Here is a 27,118-nt window from a genome sequence, read left to right as displayed (position 1 = left end):
AAAAATGATGTCCGATCCAATTCCCTATTTTGACCTATACCATACGTTCACAAATTATTTCCGGTGAACAAATGACTAGACTTAGCATATGTGTATGACGGGTGCCACCTGTGGAACACGATACGCTCACCTTTTCGCGGACACCTAGGATATATAATAAGTATCATCACTATTTCGTAGTGATCACTGTTTGTATTTTTACTGTTTTCTTAATCAGTTCCTTAATGATTAATATTTCCTGTTGTATTTGATCCAGTTGCGAGAGGTAGTGAGAAAGTGCACCCATGTTGACCCCAGCAAGAGACCAACGGCGGCAGAGGTACAGAAGCTACTGGAAATGCCGGACGTGAAGAAACTGTGAAGGATTGAACACCTTCACGTCCACAGCTGACCTTCTGACATTTACACGACCTTCCTGACCAGTGCAGCCATTGGCCAATCATTGGATTGGGTCAAGGTCAGCGTAGATGACGGAGGACAATGTGTCTGCCGACCATATGTCAGTGTCTATTTGTATGTGTGTCCGTCTGTCTGTGTCTCGAAGTGTGTGGCCGTGGATTGTAGGGAACTGACTGTTTTGAGTTGACAGGTGTCCGTACTCCGGTCTCGAAGCCAGACGTTCATCGACACACTTCAGTCAACAAGGCCGTAGCTACCATCTTAAAACATGATTTTGAAAATGAAAGTTGGGCAAGCCTTCAATACAATCTAAATATACAGCTTTGCAACCTATCGGGCTTGCACAAAAAAAACTTGCTTGCTACGCGCCTGGTCAAGAACTATCTGGCCTTGGAGAAAACACCACTGGTACCCTGCCAAACAGGAAACCCCGCTTTCCGGACTAATATATTTACACATCCCCATGAGTACCGAAGAACCGGTTTAGGTCTTCAGAAACCTTTACTTGTTATCTCCCCTAGACCTTTGGCTACAGCCCCGATGTTTGTTAATCCCATAACAGATGAACTTTACTGACCGGATTAAGGGAGTAAAATTGGCATCAACAACAGTTAGTTAATTTCAATGTATTCACAGATTCCTGTTATGTTGTATAAATCACACTGAATTGGCTATTGGTGTTTTTATTGTTGATTAAATAGTGTGTTAGTTGTTTTCCTCCGCACTCTAATACTCTGTCATGAAGAGGCTACCCGTGAAGATCCGGATCAGATTTGGTCTTCAGCAACCCATGCTTATCGTTGGAGGCGACTAACGGGATCGGGTGGTCAGGCTCGCTGACCTGGTTGACACATGTCATCGGTTCCCAATTACGTAGATCGATGCTCATGCTGTTGATCACTGGATTGTCTGGTCCAGATTCGATTATTTACAGACAACTGGAATATTGTTGAGTCAGGCATTAAACAACAAACAAACAACAACAAAAAACAACCCTCCGAGGCTGTCATCTCTGACAATCAAACCTTGTTAAAGCGGAATCTCTTTTACTGACAGGAACTAGACGGTCGTCCTCCGGCTGTTCCACCAATACATTCAGTGCCTGCGTCACAGAACGCAGGGTTCTAAACACAGTAAACAGCGGGCACTGCGCCGAGCTGTCGTATACAGAGGAATAGTATATATATTCTATGCCTACGCAGCAGTGAATGGGTACCCGGTAGGTTGAGATGGTAATAGAACTGTTAGTTTTCTAGCGCCTCAGGGTAAGCTTGGGTTGTATACTCCCCAGTACAGTTGAGAATGAAAATTTATTGTGTACTGACCTGTTGGCCTGTGTAATGTATCGCCCTGAGCTTAAGGGCACTACTACTTCTACTATACTACTACTACTGATACTACTACTCTACTACTACTACTACTACTACTACTCTACTACTACTACTACTGATACTACTACTACTACTACTACTACTACTACTACTGATACTACTACTACTACTACTACTACTACTACTACTACTACTGATACTACTACTACTACTACTACTCTACTACTGATACTACTACTCTACTACTGCTACTACTACTACTGCTACTACTACTGCTGCTACTACTGCTGCTGATGCTGCTACCTGCTGCTGCTGCTACTGCTGCTGCTTACTGCTGCTGCTGCTGCTACTACTACTGCTGCTGCTAGTACTGCTGCTACTGCTACTAGTGCTACTACTGCTGCTATAATACTGCTGCTGCTGCTGCTGCTGCTGCTGCTACTGCTGCTGCTGCTGCTACTGCTACTGCTGCTGCTGCTGCTGCTGATGCTGCTGCTGCTGCTGCTACTGCTGCTGCTGCTGCTGCTGCTGCTGCTGCTGCTGCTGCTGCTGCTGCTACTGCTGCTGCTGCTGCTGCTGCTGCTACTGCTACTGCTGCTGCTGCTGCTGGCTGCTGCTGCTCTGCTGCTGCTGCTGCTGCTACTGCTGCTGCTACTGCTAAATGCTGCTGCTGCTGCTGCTACTGCTGCTGCTGCTACTGCTGCTGCTGCTGATGCTGCTGCTGCTACTGCTGCTACTGCTGATTGCTGCTGATGCTGCTACTCTGCTGCTGCTGCTGCTGCTGCTGCTGCTAATGCTACTGCTACTGCTACTGCTGCTGCTGCTGCTGCTGCCAATGCTGCTGATACTTGGTGTACGGTGGTGATGGTGGTTACTTTTGTGGTTTTGGTGTGTGGTGGTGGTGGTGGTGGTGGTGGTAGTAGTAGTGTCAATTGATTACTTATGTTCAATGAATTCCCGTTAATATATTATAATCCAGTCCAGTTTCAATTGGCAAGAGCCTATTGCTAGTCATACAGATAGTAGCTCTTTGTCTCACTGACGTACAGGCTATTAAATATTGTTCCTGCCAAAAGCAATAAGTACATTTTAATGATTCGATACGGACAAGCATCGTCTCTGTTTTCTACTTTCGCGGACTTCTGCAATAACTATACATTTAGATCAATCAGTGCTGATATACTTCCGCTGGGTAATAATTCAAAGTATATTGGTAGGTCCATTTAGGGCTTATGCTAATACAGTGGCTGTTTAGTCACAACAAACTGAATCAGCAATGTGAGAACTGAGTTCTCGTCATATCAATATTTAATGAGCTAATACGATCACAATGAAACCATGAGTATTAGCTTCAACAAATAGTTACTAGTATTTGATTAATATTGGACAAATAGGTCTTCAGGTTACCGTGGCGTGTCGGTTTATTGAGTATACTTTTACGCCGTTTTAAGCAATATTTTAGCAATACTAAGGGGAGGCCAGATTTGGGCTTCACACATTGTACCATGGAGGGAATTGAACCCTGGTCTTCGGCGTGATGAGGAGTGTGTGAGTATGCTTTTACGCCGCTTTTAGAAATATTCCAGCAATATCACGGCCTGGGACACCAGAAATGGGCTTCACGTATAATACCATGACGGGAATTGAACCCGGGTCTCCGGCGTGATGAGGAGTGTGTGAGTATGCTTTTACGCCGCTTTTAGAAATATTCCAGCAATATCACGGCATGGGACACCAGAAATGGGCTTCACGTATAATACCATGACGGGAATTGAACCCGGGTCTCCGGCGTGATGAGGAGTGTGTGAGTATGCTTTTACGCCGCTTTTAGAAATATTCCAGCAATATCACGGGGTGGGAGACCAGAAATGGGCTTCACGTATAATACCATGATATATTCCAACAATATCACGGCGGGGGACACCAGAAATCGGCTTCACGTATAATACTATGACGGGAATTGAACCCGGGTCTCCGGCGTGATGAGGAATCGTCTTAACCACGGAGATCACTCGCCGTCCTGTTTAATGTGCCAACAATCCCAAATGTGACATAAGTTGTAAAAATGCGCACGTGAGGTGGTGACACACTTGGACTCACGAGTGTGTGACCTACGACGGGTAGCGCGGCTAAGGGACGCAACTCTTTTGGCTACTCTGTTGTGTGCATCTCATTTGCGTATCCTAATGTTCCAAATAAATTGTACCCACCTCACTCAAACGCAATTGGGTATTTTGCCATATTCCATTAATTGTAAAAATATATTAAAGTTTAAATGTTGGTTTGCGTGTTTGTTATTTATATTTGATCTGTTATATGAGAAAGGATAAGAAAGACTGCAAGTTGCCAAGTCCAGGTGCTGAAATAGAAACTCTCAATATACCACATATATTTTATCTATTTTGGTTTGTACACATGTAATATCAAATCTACTGTGTATTTACAAAAATGAAGCGTACTTGTACGCAATAGACTTAATAGGAATTGAGTTTTCACATAACTATTTGCGTAATTTACGCAGATACGCAGCTTATCTCTACCTCTGACTAGGCTATCACTTGTTGTAAGTGGCGACTCAGGTGATTGGTTGGTCACGGTCGCTAACTTATAATTAGTTGTCAGATGTCATCCCAAATGAGAATACCGACTCTCATTATGTCAGTCACAGGATTGTCTGGTCTCATATATTTATAGACCGCCATCATATAGTGATTTTTGTACGGAATTTTTAGCAAATTCCAGCAATATCACAGCGGGGGACACCAGAAAGGGGCTTCACGTATTGTGTCCATGTGGGGAATCGAACCCGGATATTCAGCGAGACGAGCGAACACTTTAGAATTGATCTTCACCTATTTATAGCTCTACAATCAAATATACACGACTATGTATAACATTATATATCTGGGTATAACATAACCAAACATGATGACATGCTCAGCGATTTCTGACCCGTGAAGATCCGGGTTAGAATTGATCTTCAGTAACCCATACTTGTTGTCAGAGGCGACTAACGAGATCGCGTGGTCAGGCTCGCCGGCTCGGTTGACACGTGTCATCGTATCCCAATTGCGTAGATCGATGCTCATGATATTGATCACTGGATTGTCTGGTCCAGACCCGATTTTTACAGACCGCAGTCATATAGCTGGAATATTGCTGAAGACGGCGTTAAACAACAACCAATCAAATCCAATCCTATTGCTGGAATATCCAGTAAAGAACAAACAACATAGAAAGAGATAGTTTTAATGTAGTGGATGTTTATTTGATAACGACATTCATTGATAACACACGATACAGTTTCTACAACCGACTGCTCTAGTCTAGACATGAGGCACTGGGTACATGCAACAACAGGATTAACAGAGACGGTCATAACAAACACATGTCACTAAAACGAAATAAATACACATGAAAAATGCATAAATACAGTTTGAATAAAACATATACTGAAACAACATCGGTATTTTCATGTCCATATATTTCATATGCACTGGAAACACAACTTCATGTTCATAAACTGTATGATGAAAGGGTGACGAATTCACCAAAATTCATCATACATTCACCGCTTCACCAGGATTCAATAAATATTCAGCTGGAGAATTAAAGGACCTTTACTTTCCTGATTGGCCCACAGTCCCTTATGGTTATACAACAGGTGTAAGTGAAGCAATTAATTATACATTTCCCCAGGTGCAGGATCGAAATCCCCATCCCGCCTGGCGCCTTTAAAATTTAAACGCATTTGTGGCTTTTCGTCTATGAACCTATTTTCACTTTCAAACACTAAGCGTGAGACTTCTAGCAGACATGGGACGTTTATAGTGAGTGAGTCTAGTTTTACGCCGCTTTTAGCAATATTCCAGCAATATCACGACAGGGGACACCAGAAATGGGCTCCACACATTGTACCCATATGGGAAATCGAACCCGGGTCTTTGGCGTGACGAGCGAACGCTTTAACCACTAGGCTACCCCGCCCCTTGAACGTTTATAGAAAACACCTTCGTTTTAGTTTATGGCGACAGTTCAGGGATACATTTCCCCATTATCAGAATCAATAAATAAGTTATCATCCGGAAAACATATCTTCCAACGTTTAAGAGACTTCCTCAAACTATAAACGTCGTTTTAGTTTCCACAAAGAAGGGATCAGCGTTCAACAGTGATGCTGATGGTAAACATTTACGAGCGCTTCAGATGATGCCGCTTTCGTTCTCTTCATATTCCCGAACTGATGCCATATTAAAGGGGACGCCTAGGCTGACTGAGTTTGGTTTTACGCCGCTTTTAGCAATATTCCAGCAACATCACGGCGGGGGACACAAGAAATGGGCTTCACACATTGTACCCATGTGGGAAATCGGGGACGCCAAGGGAATACATCGCACAGCTTGACCGTTTCCAGTGATATACACACATATGTTATATTCATATTGATAAACAATGTAATACAAAACAAGTGCTGCCATCTGTCTCCTTGTTGAGGAAAAGGAATAACCAATAAAATCCATTCATTCACTCACTCTTACATTCACTCACTCTATCATCCTTCATTCAATCGCTCTGACACATCATTGCATTGTAAGGATCCCTTGTGGGCACTTCCGGCTAACTACACGCATGAAGTATGTACAATGTCACGTGACACGCTGTAGGTGATGAAGTGGTGCAGTAACCATGGCAACGTGTTGAAACAAGCATTGGAATAAATGTAACGTACATAAAGAATGCAATCATATGTCCTACTTCAAACAAATACTGATATGATGAAGAAAATATTACACGGTTAAGAGACACGAACATGCCTCTTTAACACGAAAACCTTTGTAATTGATATTCAATTTTCATTTTTCATAAAATACACTCCATCATCCATTCAGTCCGGGTTTAGCTACTAGTAGATCTTTTCTGAATAGATTATTAAAGAATGATATTTTGATTTGACATGAATGGAAGGGGCACCTTAGTCACACGATGCCTCATTCTCGATGCATTTTCTGTGAAGTCACACTGATGCATGCACACTTGTAACAGTAGCTATTCTTCCATAAAAAATAAAAAATACTATAATATAATTCTCATTCAAATGGCATTTCGATTTGAACCACTTGATCCAATTTCCCTATCTTTCAAGAAATAGACATTCAAAAAACTTGCACATATTACACGTCAAATAGCTTAGGCGAAATGTTCCTTTTAAGGCATAAACCATTGACAGAAATGTTCGTGTTCAAATGGCATCTTAATTGAAAAATAACTTGAAACAGCAGTATTTCATCAGCAGCCACACTGTAAGACTTGTGTGAACGGCAGCTCTCCATAATAAACTCGCTGGGAATCGTCAAAATAAAGACCCATCACGGGACGTGACTCAGTAGGCCGACAGCGTGACGATACAATCTGTGAATAGAAATAAACACTTGCTTAAACAGAAATCAATTTTACATTGTGCAATAAAACACATTTCCTCACATAAACACTTGCTAAAACAGAAATTAATTTTGTACGTTGTACATTGAAATACATTTCCGCACATTTAAGTGTGAAGTTATGGCTGAGGATTCTTCACGTCATTCGACATTTGTGGTTTTCTATGGTCATGGTCAGTGCATGTTGATAAAAGGGACGTCAAAGGATTTTAGAAGATAAATGGGAAATAAAAAAATTAGTACACGTCATGTTATAAAAATGTATGGTGTCGTTTTCGCTGGGGAAATACACGAATCTGATTCTGGTTTCGTAAAATCATTATGACTCTCATGAACGTGAACTAATCGAGTCGCCGAATTCACTGACTGACTGACTGAGTTTGGTTTTACGCCGCTTTTAGCAATATTCCAGCAACATCAGGGCGGGGGACACCAAAAATGGGCCTCACACATTGTACCCATGTGGGGATTCGAACCCGGGTCTTCGGCGTGACGAGCCAACGCTTTAACCACTAGGCTACCCCACCGCCCCCGTCGAATTCACATATGTGAACTATTCAAGACTATTCTGATTATCAATCTGTGCCAATTCTGTTCTGTTAGTTAGCAGTTATTCATTTGTATGACAGCGGCCTGTAAATAATCGAATCTGGGTCAGACAGTCTAGTGATTTTATTGACCCGCGGGCCTCTGCTTCGGGGTACCAACACACGCATCAACCATTTCACATATAGTCTGACCTCCTCAAATCGCTTCCAACGATCAGGGTTAAAGGGGACCAAAATAATAGGAATCTTACTGTATTCATTCATGAGGAATAAAGCCTGTGGTGAAATGGGTCAAAGACAACTACTTTGGTGAAGGAGACAAATGCAAACTCTGCATATTGCATATCCTGGCTCAGGGAAGGGACGCAACTTAAACACCTACCTGCAGCATGCCGTTGAACGTCGTCACGCAGGTGCCGCCACACATAAGCGTCGTGTATGATGATGGTGCTATTACATAGGGGCCTGAAATGTACAAGACACTCGTCGAATGATATTCGAACAAATAGCGAGTGAGTGAGTGAGTGGGTGAACACATGCCGAATACCTTTTCTGGTCAAGAGTGGGTGAGTGAGTGTAGTTTTACGTCGCTATTAGCAATATTCCAGCAATATCACGGCGGGGGACACCGGAAAAGGGCTTCAAACATGTTCACTTGCGACAAGATGCTGGTAACCTACAGTTAACTTTATAATAGTGGATGGTTTATGTATAAGGAACTTAATATTTCTCCCGTTAAAATATATTATTTCTTCCAATAATTTCTTCCATTAATATATATAGAGAGAGAGAAAAGGATCATATAAGTGCTATTGGGAAATGCACAGTATGCTATTATTAGACTAACAAAAGAAAACCTTCGGAAATGAGGATTTAGTTTCATAATGGTATTCTTACATTGGCGGATCCAGAGGGGGGGTTCTGGGGGTTCGACCCCCCTTTGAAAATGACTTAAGACCACATTGAAGATTTTTTTTGCGTTAGCGGAGGCAATGGGATGTTCAGGGGGTTTGAACCCCCTGAACCCCCTCTTTTCAAAATTCCTGGATCCGCCCATGCTTATATATTTAAACTCACTTGACTCCCACGTGGCTATCCTCACTTCCGTGCCTTGACACATCCCGACCGATCTCACGCTGTTTTTTGGTGCCGCAGTTGTGACCGGTGACGACGTAGCTCCGACGTCACGTCTCGCACGGAGTCGACCAAATGGAGGACGAAATCGGCTTTGAGTAGTGATGATTTCTAAGTAAGGATAGTTGGATTCAATGTTCTCCTGAATCCAGCGGAATCGGTTGAAAGCTACTGGTTCCTCCCGGCATCCAGTCTCTGAAATGAGTAAGTGAATGGGTGAGTAGGAGAGAGGGTGGTTGGGTTAACGCCACTTTTTACAAACTATTAACACTAATAATATATTAGAATGCCGACACACTGAAACATTCCCCAAAATGTTATACTAGTTGTGGGAATCGAACCGGATTCACGGCGTGACTGCGAACAAGATGACCAATCGGCAAACCAGAAAAAGATGACAATGTAAAAATATCAATATTTCAAATTTCAATAAACCCATTTCAGCTGAAAGTTTTAATACTTCCATAGCATAATTGATAGAACGTCTACAAAGGGAGCCTAAGTTTCGATCCCCTGGGACCGTCAAACCAAATTACGTCAAAACATAAATAAGTTAATCCTAAAATCGCTTTCAACGTTCCGTGGTTTTATATCAATGTTTCTTCATCAGTTCTCTGGGCGGTGAGGTTGTCCAGTGGTTAAAGCGTTCGCTCGTCACGCCGAAGACCCGGGTTCGTTTCCCAACAGGGGTACATTGTGTGAAGCCCATTTCTGGTGTTCTGGCAGTGATATTGCTGGAATATTGCTAAAAGCGGCGTAAAACTAGACTCACTCACTATAAACGTCCCATGTCTGCTAGAAGTCTCACGCTTAGAGTTTGAAAGTGAAAATAAGTTCATACACGAAAAACCACAAATGCGTTTAAATTTTAAAGGCGCCAGGCGGGATGGGGATTTCGATCCTGCACCTGGGGAAATGTATAATTAATTGCTTCACTTACACCTGTTGTATAACCATAAGGGACAGTGGGCCAATCAGGAAAGTAAAGGTTCTTTAATTCTAAAAGCGGGGTAAAACTAAACTCACTCACTCATCAGTTCTTTTGAAACTTTATTATGAAACTCTACAAAGTCAATTATACATAGCTCAACCTCAACAACTAACACATGTTTTCTTTCACAGTGTTTTGTGTATCTTATGTTCGTGTTCTGAAGTAACCTTGATTAGTCGTGAGTTCTTCCTCTATTTTATTACATACCTTCTGGACTATTGCAATCGACGGGAACAACCATATTCATTGCGTTACATGGCACCTCGTTTTCATCTTTGACAATAATCTCGAAACCGAAGTTGTTCCGCTCGCCGCTTAACCACTGCATGACGGCCTGTTTCACGTCAAACGTCACCCACGTTGGTCCCGTTGTTGTCACCATCCGGGCATCCAGCAAGCGCTTCCGGTTTAAAACTGAATCACAGAATGACCATTTTGAACTTGAAATTAGCACAGAAAACAATGGGATGAGAATAGTTACTATCTCATGGTCTTGTTTCAAGGATGATACCGTTTAAAGTGCAAGTGAATAAGTGAGCAGATATTGTTTTACACCGCATTCAGCAACACTAACGTCAAGTAAATGACCAAATCAGTGATTGAAGCAAGGAATGCTATTTCATGTTTTGGAGATACAATGTCATTTCAGTCATAGAGCAAAAATAAAATGCCCCCTATACATACATGCACATACCTTGCTGTATACAAGATTTAGCCATATACCTCGCTCATTACACGATATAGCCAACTACCTAGCTATATACAGCTCGCTATATATACAATAGAACCATCTATCTCTCTATATATACATGTACACGATATAAAAACCTAGATGGCTATATTCACAATATAGCTATATACTTCACATGATACACAATATAGCAATCATATAAATCCATACCCAGAGGTTCTTCTTTGTTCTTTTACTTACCTCTGTTGCGAGATCGCTGGAATCTCAGAGGTCTGAGGAATTGGTACACCGACACCAGGAACCTGGAGCCGCTCGCTGACATTGGAACCTCCTCCCCGTGACAAGTGAAGCCTGGGGTAGAGCAAGAAGAGTGAGTGAGTATGGTTTTACGCAATAAAAGCAATTTAGCAATATTCCAGCAATATCAGGGCGGGAGTAAATGGTTTGTACCCATGTAGGAAAACAATTTTTCAGCGTGACGCAACCATTAGTCTACCCCAGCCCAATATCGACTGGGTTTGGTTTTACGCCATAAAAGCTTTTAGCAATATTCCAGCAACATCAGGGCGGGTGAACACCAGAAATGGGAGACAACCATTGTACCCATGTGAGGAATTGAACCCGGTTTTTCAGCGTGACGAGCCAACGTTTTCACCATTAGGCTACCCCACTGCCCAAGAGCATGAAGAACTTCATCCAACAAGAATATCTGAGATGGGTGTGTTTGCATACGAGTTTGGCTTCTTGTAAGAGCCGTGACAATTGCGTGTCTTGAAGGGCTAGCCCAATGAGATACATGTGCGATGACGCTGTTTACCTGGACAATGACCCCTAGCTGCCCAGTCCATGTTTTTCGTCATGTCTATCCCCTTTAATAATGCACGTGAGACATCATTATATATATTTATTTTTTTTCATATGTTATTTAATGTTTTCATTTTTGGGGGATCATACTTGGGTTTTAGGGTCTCCAAACACTAAGGATTACACTCCATACACTTCAACATAAACTCCAACATTTTCGACAGTAACAGCATTGCTCTTCTTTTCTGTCAAGAGCGGCTGCTGTTTCTGACAAAGTTCATAACCCAACCATGACTCGTTAAGTCAGACATTAGCCGAACCGGGTTATATAACATTATTAAACTGATCGTATACGATTTCAGCTGACTTAATATTACAAGTCCCTGGCTGTTCTTTGTCTCCGTTCGTAAACAGATGCAGATGTTGATAATGTGGGAAAATTAATAAACAATGCAATAAAATTATAGATATATTATTAGAAATATGAACAATACTTACCATTCGTGTGTCGAAGGAAGACATTCAGATTGGCTTGCCGCAGATGTGTTGGGGCAGTGTCCTGTCTCGCAGCTAGACTCGTGTAGACTCGGAAACCTCCGAGCTGGTTGTCCTCCCACAACTGGCGGTCGATATTCCTCGGGAGAGAACCTGGAAGATCATAATCTGTCTCACAGTCCCAGAACAATATGTTCCCTACTGTCTAACCCTCCCTGCAATGCTAAAGCTCTAGATGAAGCAAGTCTAGATGTCTTCAGGTTCTCATCAGGTTCTGAATCTCTGGTCTCCCTGGGTCTCCTTTTCAATTTAAATGGGTTTGTTTGCTGCTGTCAAAATTGTATATATTCAGAGACTAAGCGTTAGTCTAGGAAGGTCATTACAAGATATGTCACAGGCACTGAAAGTTTGTCTACTAATAATTATTGTATGGTTGACCAAATTTGCCACTTTCATACATTTATTTACTTTTGGGTAAAATATATAATTTCATGAACAATAAACAACAAAAAATGTCTCCAACCTTTGTAGTCAACATTTTTGAGAACTCTTTATAATGTTTGATAAACTTTGGTTATTCGTGTGGTAATTGTCGTTGCTTATGCTGTTGATCACCGGATTGTCTGGTCCTGACACGATTATTTACAGACCGCCGCCATATAGCTGGAATATTGCTGAGTGCGGCGTTAAACATAAAAAGAACAACGTATGGTATTTGTAGTTTTGTTTCAAAGGGAAATACAATGTCAACAAGGTTTTATCATTCCTAATCAACAAAAATGAGAAATGTGACCGTTATCATTTAAATGACGTGGCGCTTGTTATGGATAAGAACTGAAACGTCATTTCAAACAATAGTGAGTGAGTGAGTGACTTTATTTTGACGCCGCTTTTAACAATATTCCAGCAATATCACCACAGGGGATACCAGAAATGGGCGTCACACATTGCAGCTATTTGTGGAATCGAACCAAGATCTTCGCCGCGTGACCAGTGAACGCGTTAACCATTAGGCAACCCCACCGCCCCCATGTCAAACAATAAAGAAGTATTTTTAAAAGGTTCCGGGTCTATATTTTCGTGGAACTGGAATACCGTTCCGAACTGTTGCCCAGCAACATAATTTTTAATGTTGTAAGATACATTCTGCTTCAGTTCTATAACAGTTTTGTTTCTTGTCAACTATTTAATTTATCAAAAAATGGATTTTTATGAAATCTTTTTGATTTACGTTCTAAACAGAAGCAATGGCCATTAAATGTGTAATTAATTTAGTGTATGTGAGACACATGCTTTCTATAAATACATTCCTGCTTGAGGCATTCCTGCTGCAAATCTCTTAAGCACATTATTCCCATTTAACATCATCTAAATTGGACAACAAGCAATAAACATCCGCCGTGAAGGCCTCTACCCCGCCCTAGCCTGTGCCGTCGCAATCAATGTAGCCCATTCATTCCTAATACCACCCCGGGGGGCCGTCTTCACTATAATCCATGGCTCAAGAAGATACTGGAAAATTCCAATGAAGTTATGAATGAATGAGGTTTTCATTCAGGGTCGCATGCCATTCTCATTGTGAATACCTCAGACATCTAAGAATGGAAAATACCCAAAGGCTCATGGGAGTACCGTTAAACACCACGTGGGGGTCACATTGTCTGGCCTTGACAAGTTCGCAGCCATCAGCAAACGCCCCTGTTTTCATGTACAGAATTTCACAGTCTGCACTTTGTTTCTGTCTGCCTTGCATGTTGTCGAATATCTTTGACAACGACACTTCAAAAAGATATTTTTGTCACCTACTTTTATTCTTTCCAAAACAAAAATGTTTTTTGTAACAAAATCGTTTTTCACACATTTTTAGATAATAATTAAACATTGCTAAAAAGTATCTGCATATGTGTTCTTTAAAAATCATAAATTATTCACATATTTTTCAAACACCTTTCACTCATTTATCTGAATATTTGCATACATTTTATTCACAGATTGCAGCTGACAAATCATCCATTTACTACACTTGTTTAAACATTTATTAAAATGATAAAACTAGTATATATCGAGTATATATAGGTTTGAACTATAGGCAATTATAGTTTTTATATAGAGTTCTATTGTCTTAAATCTAGTTGCATTTAGCTTAAATCTGCCGGTATATAGTATTAAACCTATTAGCTAGATGCATCTTGTGTTATATAGAGTATTATACATTGTTATACTTTGTTATGCCTATTTATACCAAGTTATACCTCGTTATACCTATTTATACCAAGTTATACCTTGTTATACCTATTTATACCAAGTTATACCTTGTTATACCTATTTATACCAAGTTATACCTCGTTATACCTATTTATACCAAGTTATACCTCGTCCACCTTAGATATACGTATTGTTACTGGGTCAGAACACTGTCATACTGTTACATGCAGATGTGCTCTACCAAGTAGTAATCTATATAAGTAATATTTAGTTGCTTTCTAAATATTGTTTTACATTTAGTCTATACTATTCTAATTAGTTATGTTTCTGAAACATATATTTTGTTTCAAAGGTTTTTCCGTAACAAATATAAATTGCTGAGAATATTGTAATAACTAATTGCATCTGTTGTTACAATTTGCAATACTGTTATACCACGCATACATAATGTATAATTATACCTAGTAGTATATTGTCTTACTAATAGTGTCGCGTAAAATTATAAATACCTATATACAATATATTGTAGAATACAAAAATATCCACCGTACTGTCCTAATGGGTTTTCAGTACTGTTATACCACTTAGATATAATATAATACATGTATAGTTGCCTGTAGATATTTATAATTCGTATAACTACTGTAGCCACAAAAAGCATCGTCATGAATAGTTATATTTGTTAACACATTTTCCCACATAAAATGAAATATTTTGCTGTAAAATAGAAATCGCTGAGTGAATGAGTTTAGTTTTACGCCGCACTCAGCAATAGTCCAGCTAAATGGAAGCGGTCTGTTAATAATCGAGTCTGGACCAGACAATCCAGTGATCAACAGCATGAGCAACGATCTCCGCATTTTGGACACTATGACATGTGTCAACCAAGTCAGCGAGCCTGACCACCCGATCCCGTAAGTCGCCTCTTACAACAAGTATGGGTTACTGAAGATCAATTCTAACCCTGACCTTCACGGGTCAGAAATCTCTGAGCATGTCATCATGTTTGGTTATGTTATACCCAGATATATAATGTTATACATAGTCGTGTATATTTGATTGTAGAGCTATAAATAGGTGTACACAGTGTGTACTCACAAGGAGCGTTGTTATAAATCGTGACAGTTTATGTTGTAAATCACAAATGTTTCAGCCTATTTTGTATTTATTGTGTGTTTTCAATGTTATGTCACAAAGTAAGTATGTGCGTTGCGTTTAAGGCAGCTTATATTCCAGCAATATCACGGCGGGGGACACCACAAATGGGCTTCAACACATTGCACCCTTTTGGGGAATCGAACCCGGGTCTTCCGCGTGACGAGCGAACGCTTTAACCACTAGGCTACCGTTATGTCACATAGATATACTGCTATATGTACTAGTGTAAATTTGCCTGTAGAGTATATATCGTTTACTGCTATACTCACACGAGGCAGAGAAACAGCGGCTCTCCTCCCTGTTCTCCAGTTCGTCCTCCATCAACGTGTAAGGGTATGATTGGTTGGTAATGTTGCGGATGAGGCCTTCCGGGATGCTCGGAGGTTCCGTCCAGCCCAGACTGCGCAGAATCTGTTCCCGGATCCGCTGCAGACGGTATCGGCGGTTCCATGAATGGATCCTGAGGAGAGATAGAGCGCTTACTTTAATATTCCGGCAGGGTGGGGTCAGTTAAATGAGTGGTTCTTGTTTTACGCCGCTCTTAGCAATATTCCAGCAGTAACAGTGAGGGAGAGGCCAGAAAGGGTCTTCACACATTGTAGCTATTTGTAGAATCGAACCAAGGTCTTGGTCGTGACGAACGAACGCGTTAACCACTAGGCCACCACATCTATGTAGGATCCGTCAAGGCACGGAGACATTTTACTGACTAGACTCTGCGGTCTGAGCTGTTAACACCCAAGTCACCATTTGCCCTTAGCGAATTTCGATCTACCATTTCGGTCACAAGTACTCTATGTATTGTAACTATCAGTTGGGTAGCCTCGGGGTTAAAGTGTTAAAGTGTTCGCTTGTTACGTCGCAAGCCCGAGTTCGCTCCCCTCAAGCCTACAGTTCGCGAAGGCCGTTCCTTGTGTCCCCCATCATATTGCTGGAATATTGTTAAAAGCGGCGTAAAACCACATGAACACACTTTCACATTATCTCTTCACACTATAATTGATAATATATTCACGGTTCTTGTAATTCAAATTATTGTGCGTGTGTGAGTGTGTGTGTGCGTGCGTGCGTGCGTGCGTGCGTGCGTGCGTGCGTGCGTGCGTGCATGACATCACGAGCATCGATCTACGCAACTGGGATACGATGACAGGTGTCAACCAAGTCAGCGAGCTTCACCACCCGATCCCGTTAGTCGCCTCTTACGACAAGCATGGTTCACTGAAGAATTCTAGGATCTTCGCGGGTAGCTTCAGAAGATGTACCACGTGGCACCCCACACACATGATTACCATAACCAAGCACCGTTTATCTGTGTCAGTGTCACGGGCATCCCCCTCTGCGAGCCCTACCCACAATACAGGCCACTATTCTTCCCATAAGGAATGTCCCTCATTAGTCTAGTAAAGCCTGTGCCCCCATCCCAGATCACCTGGATGTGAATGGTGGGGAATTAAGGGGGATACGGGATGAATGGAGAAGAATTTTCGCACTATCATTGAGTTCATCTCGTACACGAATGTACTGCATGACTGTTATCTAGAAGACATAGTTTTCTGCTGTTTCGTCACGTCGAAGACCCGGGTTCTATCCCCAGTTGGGTAAACATACTGAACAAAAAAGTTAAGGGCCCAATCTTCAATAATAAATTATTTAATGGTTCATATTATGATCAATATAATGCTTAAATATTTATTATTGGGGTGGTTCATTTTTGCTGAGTATATGTGAAGCCCATTTCTGTGTCCCCCGCCATGATATTACTGGAATATTTCAAAAAGCGGCATAAAACTAAACTCACTCACTAGTACGTGTGCGAACATAACAATTGGGTCATTATTTAAATATTTAACTTTCACAGACACAACGTTGCAACACGTTTTATAACGGCATGTTGTCGCAGTATTCAGTCAAAGCTTGTCTTGGCTTCTCATCTCATGTTTGGTTTGCAAAGAGGTTAAAGGTTTAGACACCGTCAAATACAACTCATTCATTTATCCTACGGCGTTTCAGGACATTGGTTCTGTTTGTATTATTAATTCAAATGATGGTTCACGTAAAATATACTGAATCAGGTTACGTCACGAAGGAAGGAATCAATGCCGCTGTATCATCCATGTCATCGTCGATCTGAACGTCGTGGCGGTTAGATATTATATAATGTACTATATGAAACTTATAAGAATAAATAATAAATAAAATCATTGTCTTCTGAAAAGAAGTATACTGACGTTCAAAAGAAAGTACACACCTGATTGTTTGGTATAATATTTTCTTAAGAACAGAGTTAATATTTTAAGAGTTTTGATTCTGCTTTCCAAGTCACAAACAAGTATTTTCAAAACAACACAGATATCGTTCCCAATAACAACATTGCTAGCAAAATATTTGATTTTTAAAAGTCCCCAAAACACCAGGTGTATACTTTCTTTTGTACGTCAGTATATTTATTCGTATAATTATTCAGTATTTCTCAATCAATACGAAACTTATCAGAATTTGCTTGTCATCATTGTTTTCAGAAAAGAAATATTAATTTGTTTAATTATACAATTTCTCTCAATCAATACGTTTTCAGTTATATATATTTTGGCATAGTATCTCATGGTATCCTACGTCATACTTACTTATTGTAGGAAGTTAAAATGTCATATACACTAATTAAATGCTATGATTGTTTCCATATGTCATAATCAATTGTGCAGATCTATGTTACAAGATGTCCAACAAAGTCAGTCCTTAACGCTTGTATACCTCTTCCACTGTAGCGTGGTGGTAAACAGTGAACACAACCTTCTAATGTGTTGAGAATGTGATACAACGGGTGATAACAACTCGAAAACACACCATGGGATATTGACAAATCACTCCGTCACAAAGTGATCACGTGTGTTGGTGTAGGAATCCCGCATGGACACTGGAAGGTCACAACTTGACAGATGTGGGTCAGACGAAGAGATTGATGGGTCTCAGAAACCACCACAACAACCAGAAATAACTGATTGTGTACACCTTGGAGGTCAAAGATGTCGTTGTGAATCAGGCTAGAGTACGATGCGTAGCCTACACAGACAGTGACTGTTGTGATAGTCATAGCCGTGCACCTAGTCACTGTGATCGTCTAGAAGTCAGGTGTTCATAACACGGGACTTAAAGTGTTGTAGGTGGGACGTCATGACATCTTGTACAGAGTTAATGTCAGGTGTTGTAGCTGGGACGTCATGACATCTTGTACAGAGTCAATGTCAGGTGTTGTAGGTGGGACGTCATGACATCTTGTACAGAGTTAATGTCAGGTGTTGTAGCTGGGACGTCATGACATCTTGTACAGAGTCAATGTCAGGTGTTGTAGGTGGGACTTCATAACAACTTGTGTCGTAGGTGGCGCTTTATAACGCCTTGTACAGAGTCAATGTCAGGTGTTGTAGGTGGCACTTTTTAACGCCTTGTACAGAGTCAATGTCAGGTGTTGTAGGTGGCACTTTATAACGCCTTGTACAGAGTCAATGTCAGGTGTTGTAGGTGGGACGTCATGACATCTTGTGTTGTAGGTGGGGCGTCATAACACCTTGTACAGAGTCAATGTCAGGTGTTGTAGGTGGGACGTCATGACATCTTGTGTTGTAGGTGGGACGTCATAACACCTTGTACAGAGTCAATGTCAGGTGTTGTAGGTGGGACGTCATAACATCTTGTGTTGTAGGTGGGGCGTCATAACACCTTGTACAGAGTCAATGTCAGGTGTTGTAGGTGGGACGTCATAACATCTTGTGTTGTAGGTGGGACGTCATAACACCTTGTACAGAGTCAATGTCAGGTGTTGTAGGTGGGACGTCATAACATCTTGTGTTGTAGGTGTCAGGTTGTAGGGGCGTCATAACACCTTGTACAGAGTCAATGTCAGGTGTTGTAGGTGGCACTTTATAACGTCTTGTACAGAGTCAATGTCAGGTGTTGTAGGTGGGACGTCATAACATCTTGTGTTGTAGGTGGGACGTCATAACATCCTTGTATAGAGTCAATGTCAGGTGTTGTAGGTGGGACGTCATGACAGGTGGCACTCTTGTCTTGTCAATGTGTAGTTGTAGTGGCACTTCATAACACCTTGTACAGAGTCAATGTCAGGTGTTGTAGGTGGCACGTCTTGTACAGTGTCAATGTCAGGTGTTGTAGTTGTACTTTATGGGTCTTTGTAGGTCATAATGTCAGGTGTTGTAGGTGGCACTTTATAACGTGTACAGAGTGTTGTCAGGTGTTGGGTGGCACTTTATAACGTCTTGTACAGAGTCAATGTCAGGTGTTGTAGGTGGTGTTGTAGGTGTTGTGGGGACGTCATAAAATCATGTGTTGTCTTGGGACGTCATAACACATCGTGTGTTGGGTGGGACGTCATAACATCTTGTGTTGTAGGTGGCACTTTATAACGTCTTGTACAGAGTCAATGTCAGGTGTTGTAGGTGGCACTTTATAACGTCTTGTGGGACGTCATAACATCTTGTAGGTGGGACGTCATAACATCTTGTGTTGTAGTGGCACTTCGTCTTGTACAGAGTCAACGTCTTGTACAGAGTCAATGTCAGGTGTTGTAGGTGGGACGTCATAACATCTTGTGTCGTAGGTGGGACTTCATAACGCCTTGTTCAGTAGAGTTATTCCGCAGTAAGCACCAGGGGTCTTACCGAAACTTTATTTTTTATTAATTTTCTTTATTTAAGTGAACAAAAACACATTTTCAAGCCATGTTCAATATTTTGGTAGTAATAACGGACAATCCGCTATATCGGACTTTCCTATAAGTCATACAGATCCTGGAACAAAACTATCCAACAAACCAAGTCTGTAATAGTTGGCAAGTTTGGATTACTGTAGTTTCTAAGAAAGTCTTTCGGGGGCCTTTTTATCATATTTTATTGAAATAACTACTTTTTGTAAAAAAAAAGTAACTATTTCAGAAACTAGATTTTAGTTTATATAAGCATATGTATCAGCATGACTTCTTCAACAATGCTGGCGTGAACGTATTGTATTGGGAATATATACCAACCAAACAAAGTAGGTGATATTGGATTTACAAGATTGATAAAATGCAAATGATGAAGCCAAGGAGGAAACAGATGATGAAGAGAAATTAAGGGAAAATGTGACAATTTATTCCATTCCTTTGGAAATGTTTCATCTGTATGGATATATATTACTTTTTTCATATGCACTGGCTAGTGGTATGCTCACAAAATGGAATATCCCCTACATTTTTGAATGGTATATAAGACTTGCTCTGATGAATAATTGTGATAGTTTGCTGCGGGATGACGAAACACACTGTGTACATGAACCAAGTCATATAGTAAATATACCGTTTTGATGTAAAATTGTATTCGAGTTTATTTATTACATATTTTTATTATACTTACTTTTAACTTTATCATTTCCCATTTTGATCCATTTTGATAATTATGAAAAATGATTATACACATGCATTGCAAGAAGAAGAAATCAGCTTTAATAAATCAAGGTTTTTCCTTGATAATGCTACTTAATATAAATACTTCCATATTCATAAAGGTCTGAGTATAAGGGTCTTATACGTTGAAATGGAAACAATCTTCTTCCAAAATCGTCTTTTGATAAATACTTTGATATATAAATATACATTTACGGAATAGTATTGATTTTAGATAGCATTATCATATGATAAACATTGATTCGCTTAAAAGCTGATTTCGTCTACTTGAATTATGCATATAGCATGTTGAGATGGTTAACGTATTTACATTACAGTACGTCGAGGGAGTGAGGTAAGGAAAATCTAATGAATGTTTAACACCTTTCTCATCACTAGTGCAAGCCACGTGTTTGTTACATAGGAACATGTACTTGGTCGATAAGTCGATATTGGGTAGAAGATATAAGACCTTTATACTACGGAGCCTTATACTAAGACCCATATACCACAGAACCTTATACTTAGACCCTACACTACAAAACCTTACACTAAGACCCTACACTACAAAACCTTATACTTAGACCATTACACTACAAAACCTTATACTTAGACCATTACACTACAAAACGTTATACTTAGACCATTACACTACAATACCTTATAAATAGACCCTTACACTACAAAGCCTTATACTAAGACCATTACACCACAAAAACCTTATAAATAGACGCTTACACCACAAAACCTTATATATAGACCCTTACACTACAAAGCCTTATACTAAGACCCTACACTACAAAGCCTTATACTTAGACCATCACACTAGAAACATTATAAATAGACCATTACACTACTAAACCTTATACATAGACCCTTATGCTACAAAACCTTATACTTAGACGCGTACAAACCTTATCAATAGACCCTTACACTACAAAGCCTTATAATTAGACAATTACACTAGAAACCTTATACTTAGACCATTACAATACTAAACCTTATACATAGACCCTTATGCTACATGACCTTATACTTAGACCCTTATACTACAGAACCTTATACTTAGATCCTTTCACTACACAACCTTTTACTAAAATCATTGCACTACAGAAATTATACTTAGACCATTACACTACAGAACCTTATACTTAGACCCTTACACTACAGGACCTTATACTTAGACCCTTACACTACAGGACCTTATACTTAGACCATTACACTACAAAACCTTATACTCAGACCCTTATACCACAAAACCTTATACTTAGACCCTTATATCACAAAACCTTATACTCAGACCCTTATACCACAAAACCTTATATTCAGACCATTATACCACAAAACCTTATGCTCAGACCCTTATACCACAAAACCTTATACTCAGACCCTTATACCACAAAACCTTATATTCAGACCATTATACCACAAAACCTTATGCTCAGACCCTTATACCACAAAACCTTATGCTCAGACCCTTATATCACAAAACCTTATACTCAGACCCTTATACCACAAAACCTTATATTCAGACCATTATACCACAAAACCTTATGCTCAGACCCTTATACCACAAAACCTTATACTCAGACCCTTATACCACAAAACCTTATATTCAGACCCTTATATCACAAAACCTTACTCAGACCCTTATACCACAAAACCTTATACTTAGACCATTATACCACAAAACCTTATACTTAGACCCTTACACTACAGAACCTTATACTCAGACCCTTATACCACAAAACCTTATACTTAGACCCTTATATCACAGTACCTTATACTTAGAACCCTATACTACAGAACCTTATACTCAGACCCTTATACTACAGAACCTTATACTTAGACCCTTATATCACAAAACCTTATACTCAGACCCTTATACCACAAAACCTTATACTTAGACCCTTACACTACAGAACCTTATACTCAGACCCTTATACCACAAAACCTTATACTCAGACCCTTATACTACAGAACATTATACTTAGACCCTTATATCACAGTACCTTATACTTAGAACCCTATACTACAGAACCTTATACTCAGACCCTTATACTACAGAACCTTATACTTAGACCCTTATATCACAAAACCTTATACTCAGACCCTTATACCACAAAACCTTATACTCAGACCCTTATACCACAAAACCTTATACTTAGACCCTTACACTACAGAACCTTATACTCAGACCCTTATACCACAAAACCTTATACTCAGACCCTTATACTACAAAACCTTATACTCAGACCCTTATACCACAAAACCTTATACTCAGACCCCTATACTACAGAACCTTATACTCAGACCCTTATACCACAAAACCTTATACTCAGACCCTTATATCACAAAACCTTATGCTCAGACCCTTATACCACAGAACCTTATACTTAGAACCCTATACTACAGAACCAATACAGTTGCATTTGAGGCAGCCTAAGTTAATGTATGTTAATGAATCTATTATGGGCCTTATATTTTAATATATACTTAATATATTTTTATTGTACACACCGGAATTGTTCAGCAGACAATAGTTCAAAGCAAGTTGTTGAATGTTACGCTCTGTAAGACCAAATACCCGCTACACTACTACGATCAGATGAGGTTATGTACGGTATGATGACGCCTTACATGCGCTTCACGTGTTCGTGCATGTGTACGACTCCGGACGGATGCTGGTGTTTCTGGTGACGGCCCATTCTGAGGAGTTGAGTGGCGGCGTGCATGCTAGTGTGTATGTGTGTGCGCGCGCGTGCGTGTATGTATGTCTGTCTGTTGGTACTGAGGCGAACTAATGCTGGCGATGCAGCGCTAGCCTACTGAGATACTATGCCGCAGTTTAACATATATACACTCACAGTACACAGACTCCGAACGGGACATTGTTTTATACGTGTAATGCTAAGCGCCAGCCAGGGTAATAGCAAGCACCATTTTTTAACTTGTTGAGGGAAGATGCGCGCGTGTGCGTGAGAGAGAGAAAGAGAACGATTGAGAGCGTGTATGTGCGTGCGTTTTTGTTCAGCCATCAGCTTCCCGCTCTCTCTACACCAAAACACCACTACACAATAATATATCAACTTTTTTTCAGTACTTTTTAGAGTACCTATACTCTGCAGGTATTTAACTTATCTCGAATTTAAATTTTACATTCAACATTATGAGGATAATATTCGGGTCACGGTTTACAGGATTACATTATGTAATAAACCGCCATTGCTGAAGATTGCATCACTCGGTGCATTGCATGCACTTTCGGTTTGAAAAGGATTTTTAAAAAGTTATAAATTAAAATCTTGCAGTATCGGCGGTACCAGTTAAAACATATGTAAACCTTTGCCTAAATATTATGAAAATCATCAATAAATATATACGCATTTGGATATAATGCAAATGTAAAAATTATTAGGTTTAAATGAGCTGTAAATTTAAAAATACTTACCTTTCTCTCATTTCAAACAATCTTTCTTCCTCTGTTGTGAGGTTTGGCGATGCCGTTGTGTTGGTGGGGTCGGTGCCGTTGTCTGCCACGTCTTCAAATTCTGTACTGTTTCCTATATCAACGTTGTTGCTGTTCTGTCTGTTGATGGTGTTACTGTCAACGTCTTCAACAGCAACATAAAGCAGCAACAGCGTCATCAAAATGTTGACACAAGACCACAATTCCATTTTGGACAAATGTTGAAACAAGACCTCCAAAAATAACGTTTCGAACGATTTCCTTTTTAAATAAAAAATTTGGTTTTGAAAATTTTACAAACGATATCTTTGACCGATTTTCAAAATGTCTTTGACAACAATTCTGGAAGAGAAAGTTCCAGTGGTAGTTTCAAACAAAGTCGAACCGACGACAGTGTAAAGGTAAGTTAATCGTCTTTCCGGCAAATGTGTTGAGGAAATCCGTGTTGTCATGTGCGCGTTTTATAAGAAGGAATTAGGAGGCGGGTGAGGGTTGACCAATCACATAGGGTGATCCCGCGTCCGCCTGCCATATTAAGGCGTGGTCTAACAGACGCCTCTGGTGGTCTGCAGCCGATTAACTCAAGCAGACGTCCTCTCTAGACCCACTTGGGAGGATCCCATACGTTACACAGGTTGATTTGCCTTTGTACGCCGGGCCGACTGTACGTCTTACGAGCCTGTACTACAGCGTACAGAGTCAGACAACTTAAGTTGGTTAATTAGGAATGTCGTCTGCTCGTGCTAGGATTCCCGCCAAGTTTGTCTGAAACACTTCGACAACTACCGTCTGGGAGTCCGATGACGCACTATCTTGTTTTGTTTGATGTTATCGTGGTATTTTCTGGGGTGTAAATAGTTAGCTGAAAATGAATATGTTCAAGAGATTCTATCAACACGTGTGTTATTGTTTTTGAGTACGGGCAGGCATTGATCATAGCTTGTCGAGCCCTCGTGGCAGATCCATAAGTTTCATCATAATTGTATTGTATTTTATCGGAATTCAAATGAGATATTTCAATGAAAGTACCTTGCATGTGGACAGAGCGTTTATTGGAATGTGGTTTATGGTACAATACAAGTATGATTTTTATCAAGATCAGTTGCACTTGTAGATACTGTGAAATATATTTTAGACAATATAGACTTGGTCGAGGTGAGTGATTATCAGGTTTATGTACAAGATGAATGCCAATTAAACATCATCAAATGTTCATTTGCACACATTTACGTAATATCATGTGCGTGTGTGTGTATGTGTGCGCGCGCGCGAGTGTGCGTTTGCGCCCGTGTGTGTGTGCCCGCGTGTGCGGATGTGTTAAAGCAGCGTTCAAAGATACATTAGTCTGTCTCACAGTCCCTGAACCACATTAATTTCGCTACTGCTAAGCCCTCTCTGCAGTGCTAAAGCCCTAAATAAAGCAAGTCTAGTTTCCTCAGGTTCTGAATCTCTGGTCTCCCTAGGGTTCCTTTTCAATATAAATGGGCTTGTTTGTTACTATCAAAATTATATATATTCAGAGACTAAGCCTTAGTCTAAAGATACATATGGGTGTGTGTATACAAGTCTGGATGGTCGGTTTTATATACCGTATGACCTTGAAACTTGGATACACCTCCCAGACACTATGTAGGCCTACTGAGATTCAGCCGTCCTTTGTTTTGTCTTCGAGTACCAGCCATGGTAACAATGAGTGCCATCTTTTACCGCACTTTGGTGCGAGTTGGCAGGGGATAGAACTAGCAGCCTTCAGCTTTCCTTGTAAACACTTTTCCTCTCGACTACATGTGTAGCGTGAATCAAAATTAAAATGATTAAAATTATTTCTAATGTCATAAGTATGCGGGGTTCTCTTTTGTCTCCGACTACCTGCCAGGGTAACAGTAAGTGCCATCTTTTACCACACTTTGGTGCGAGTTGGCAGGTTATAGAACCCGCGACCTTCCCGCTTTCCTTGTAAATGCTATTTCCTCTTGACTACTTTTGTGCCGTAAATCAAAATTAAAACGATTATAGTGATTTCTAATGCTATGTGTTTGCCGGCTTATTCATAATCCTAACTGGGGGCGGTGGGGTAGCCTAGTGGTTAAAGCGTTGGCTCGTCACGCCGAAGACCCGGGTTCGAATCCCCACATGGGTACATTGTGTGAAGCTCATTTCTGGTGTCCCCCGCCGTGATATTGCTGAAATATTGCTAAAAGAGTCGTAAAACCAAACTCACTCACTCACTCACTCATAATCCTAACTGACATTTTAAATTCCATACATACCGATAATAACTGTGAGGCAATGTATTTCTCTCTTTATGAGTCTAATGACAAATAATGACATAATTGTTTACTGAAAATACTCTCATCTCCATGTGTATTTACTAATAAATATTATCTCCTGGATAAAATGTGTTTGTTAATATATAGAATAGAATATATAAACAAACACAAAACACATAATAATGTATAATACATGTCTAATATGTATAACCATTATTCATATTATCAGGTGTAAATTCAAATGTTCCGTAAAGAATTTATATTTGTAACAGACTCACGAATAAACGCTTCACTTATAGGAATATTAGACAAAAAGCCATCAGACATGCAACCTGTTTTACCTTCAGGAGTGTTAGACCAACACGAGGCATTCGCATTCATCCAACCTTCAGTCAAAACATGTTTGGGTCGAGTTCTTCGTCCGACTGGGAATCCCATAAAGACCAACTACAAAGATATCAGGTTTCCTTCCGTGCCCCTTCTAACGGTAAACGACCCAATGTCTGTATCCCCCTAAACGATAATTGGGAAAAGTTGATTGTTCCTCCATATATACCAAACTGAACGGCAGCATACTAGAAAAACTACATCCTAAAAATATGCTCAAAAAGGTTTCACTGTGTTCAACGAAAATTTGGTGGGATTGGAAATTTATTTTTCTAAAAAATATTCCGAAAATCCATGGATTTTATTCTCCCTTCGAAAAAGAAAGTTTGCACCATGTGTTAAGGTGAAATATGAACAAACA

At 40.2% G+C, this 27,118-nt stretch overlaps 1 protein-coding gene across 1 annotated transcript; it reads right to left on the bottom strand.

Moving 5' to 3' along the window:
* Positions 1–4,973: 4,973 nt before the first annotated feature.
* LOC124283258 (growth/differentiation factor 8-like) lies at positions 4,974–24,558 on the bottom strand. Its single transcript, XM_046719287.1, has 8 exons — positions 24,083–24,558; positions 15,464–15,654; positions 11,835–11,984; positions 10,773–10,883; positions 10,049–10,255; positions 8,794–9,045; positions 8,099–8,181; positions 4,974–7,139 (listed from the first exon to the last, which is right to left on the bottom strand). Exons 1-8 carry the CDS (start codon positions 24,307–24,309, stop codon positions 7,017–7,019), a joined length of 1,344 nt encoding a protein of 447 aa, XP_046575243.1. The 5' UTR covers positions 24,310–24,558; the 3' UTR covers positions 4,974–7,016.
* Positions 24,559–27,118: the final 2,560 nt, after the last annotated feature.

This window comes from Haliotis rubra, unplaced genomic scaffold, assembly GCF_003918875.1.
Source record: "Haliotis rubra isolate DU_JTF1 unplaced genomic scaffold, ASM391887v1 Scf311, whole genome shotgun sequence".
Lineage (NCBI taxonomy): Eukaryota > Metazoa > Mollusca > Gastropoda > Lepetellida > Haliotidae > Haliotis > Haliotis rubra.
This window is presented reverse-complemented; position numbering and strand designations above follow the sequence as displayed.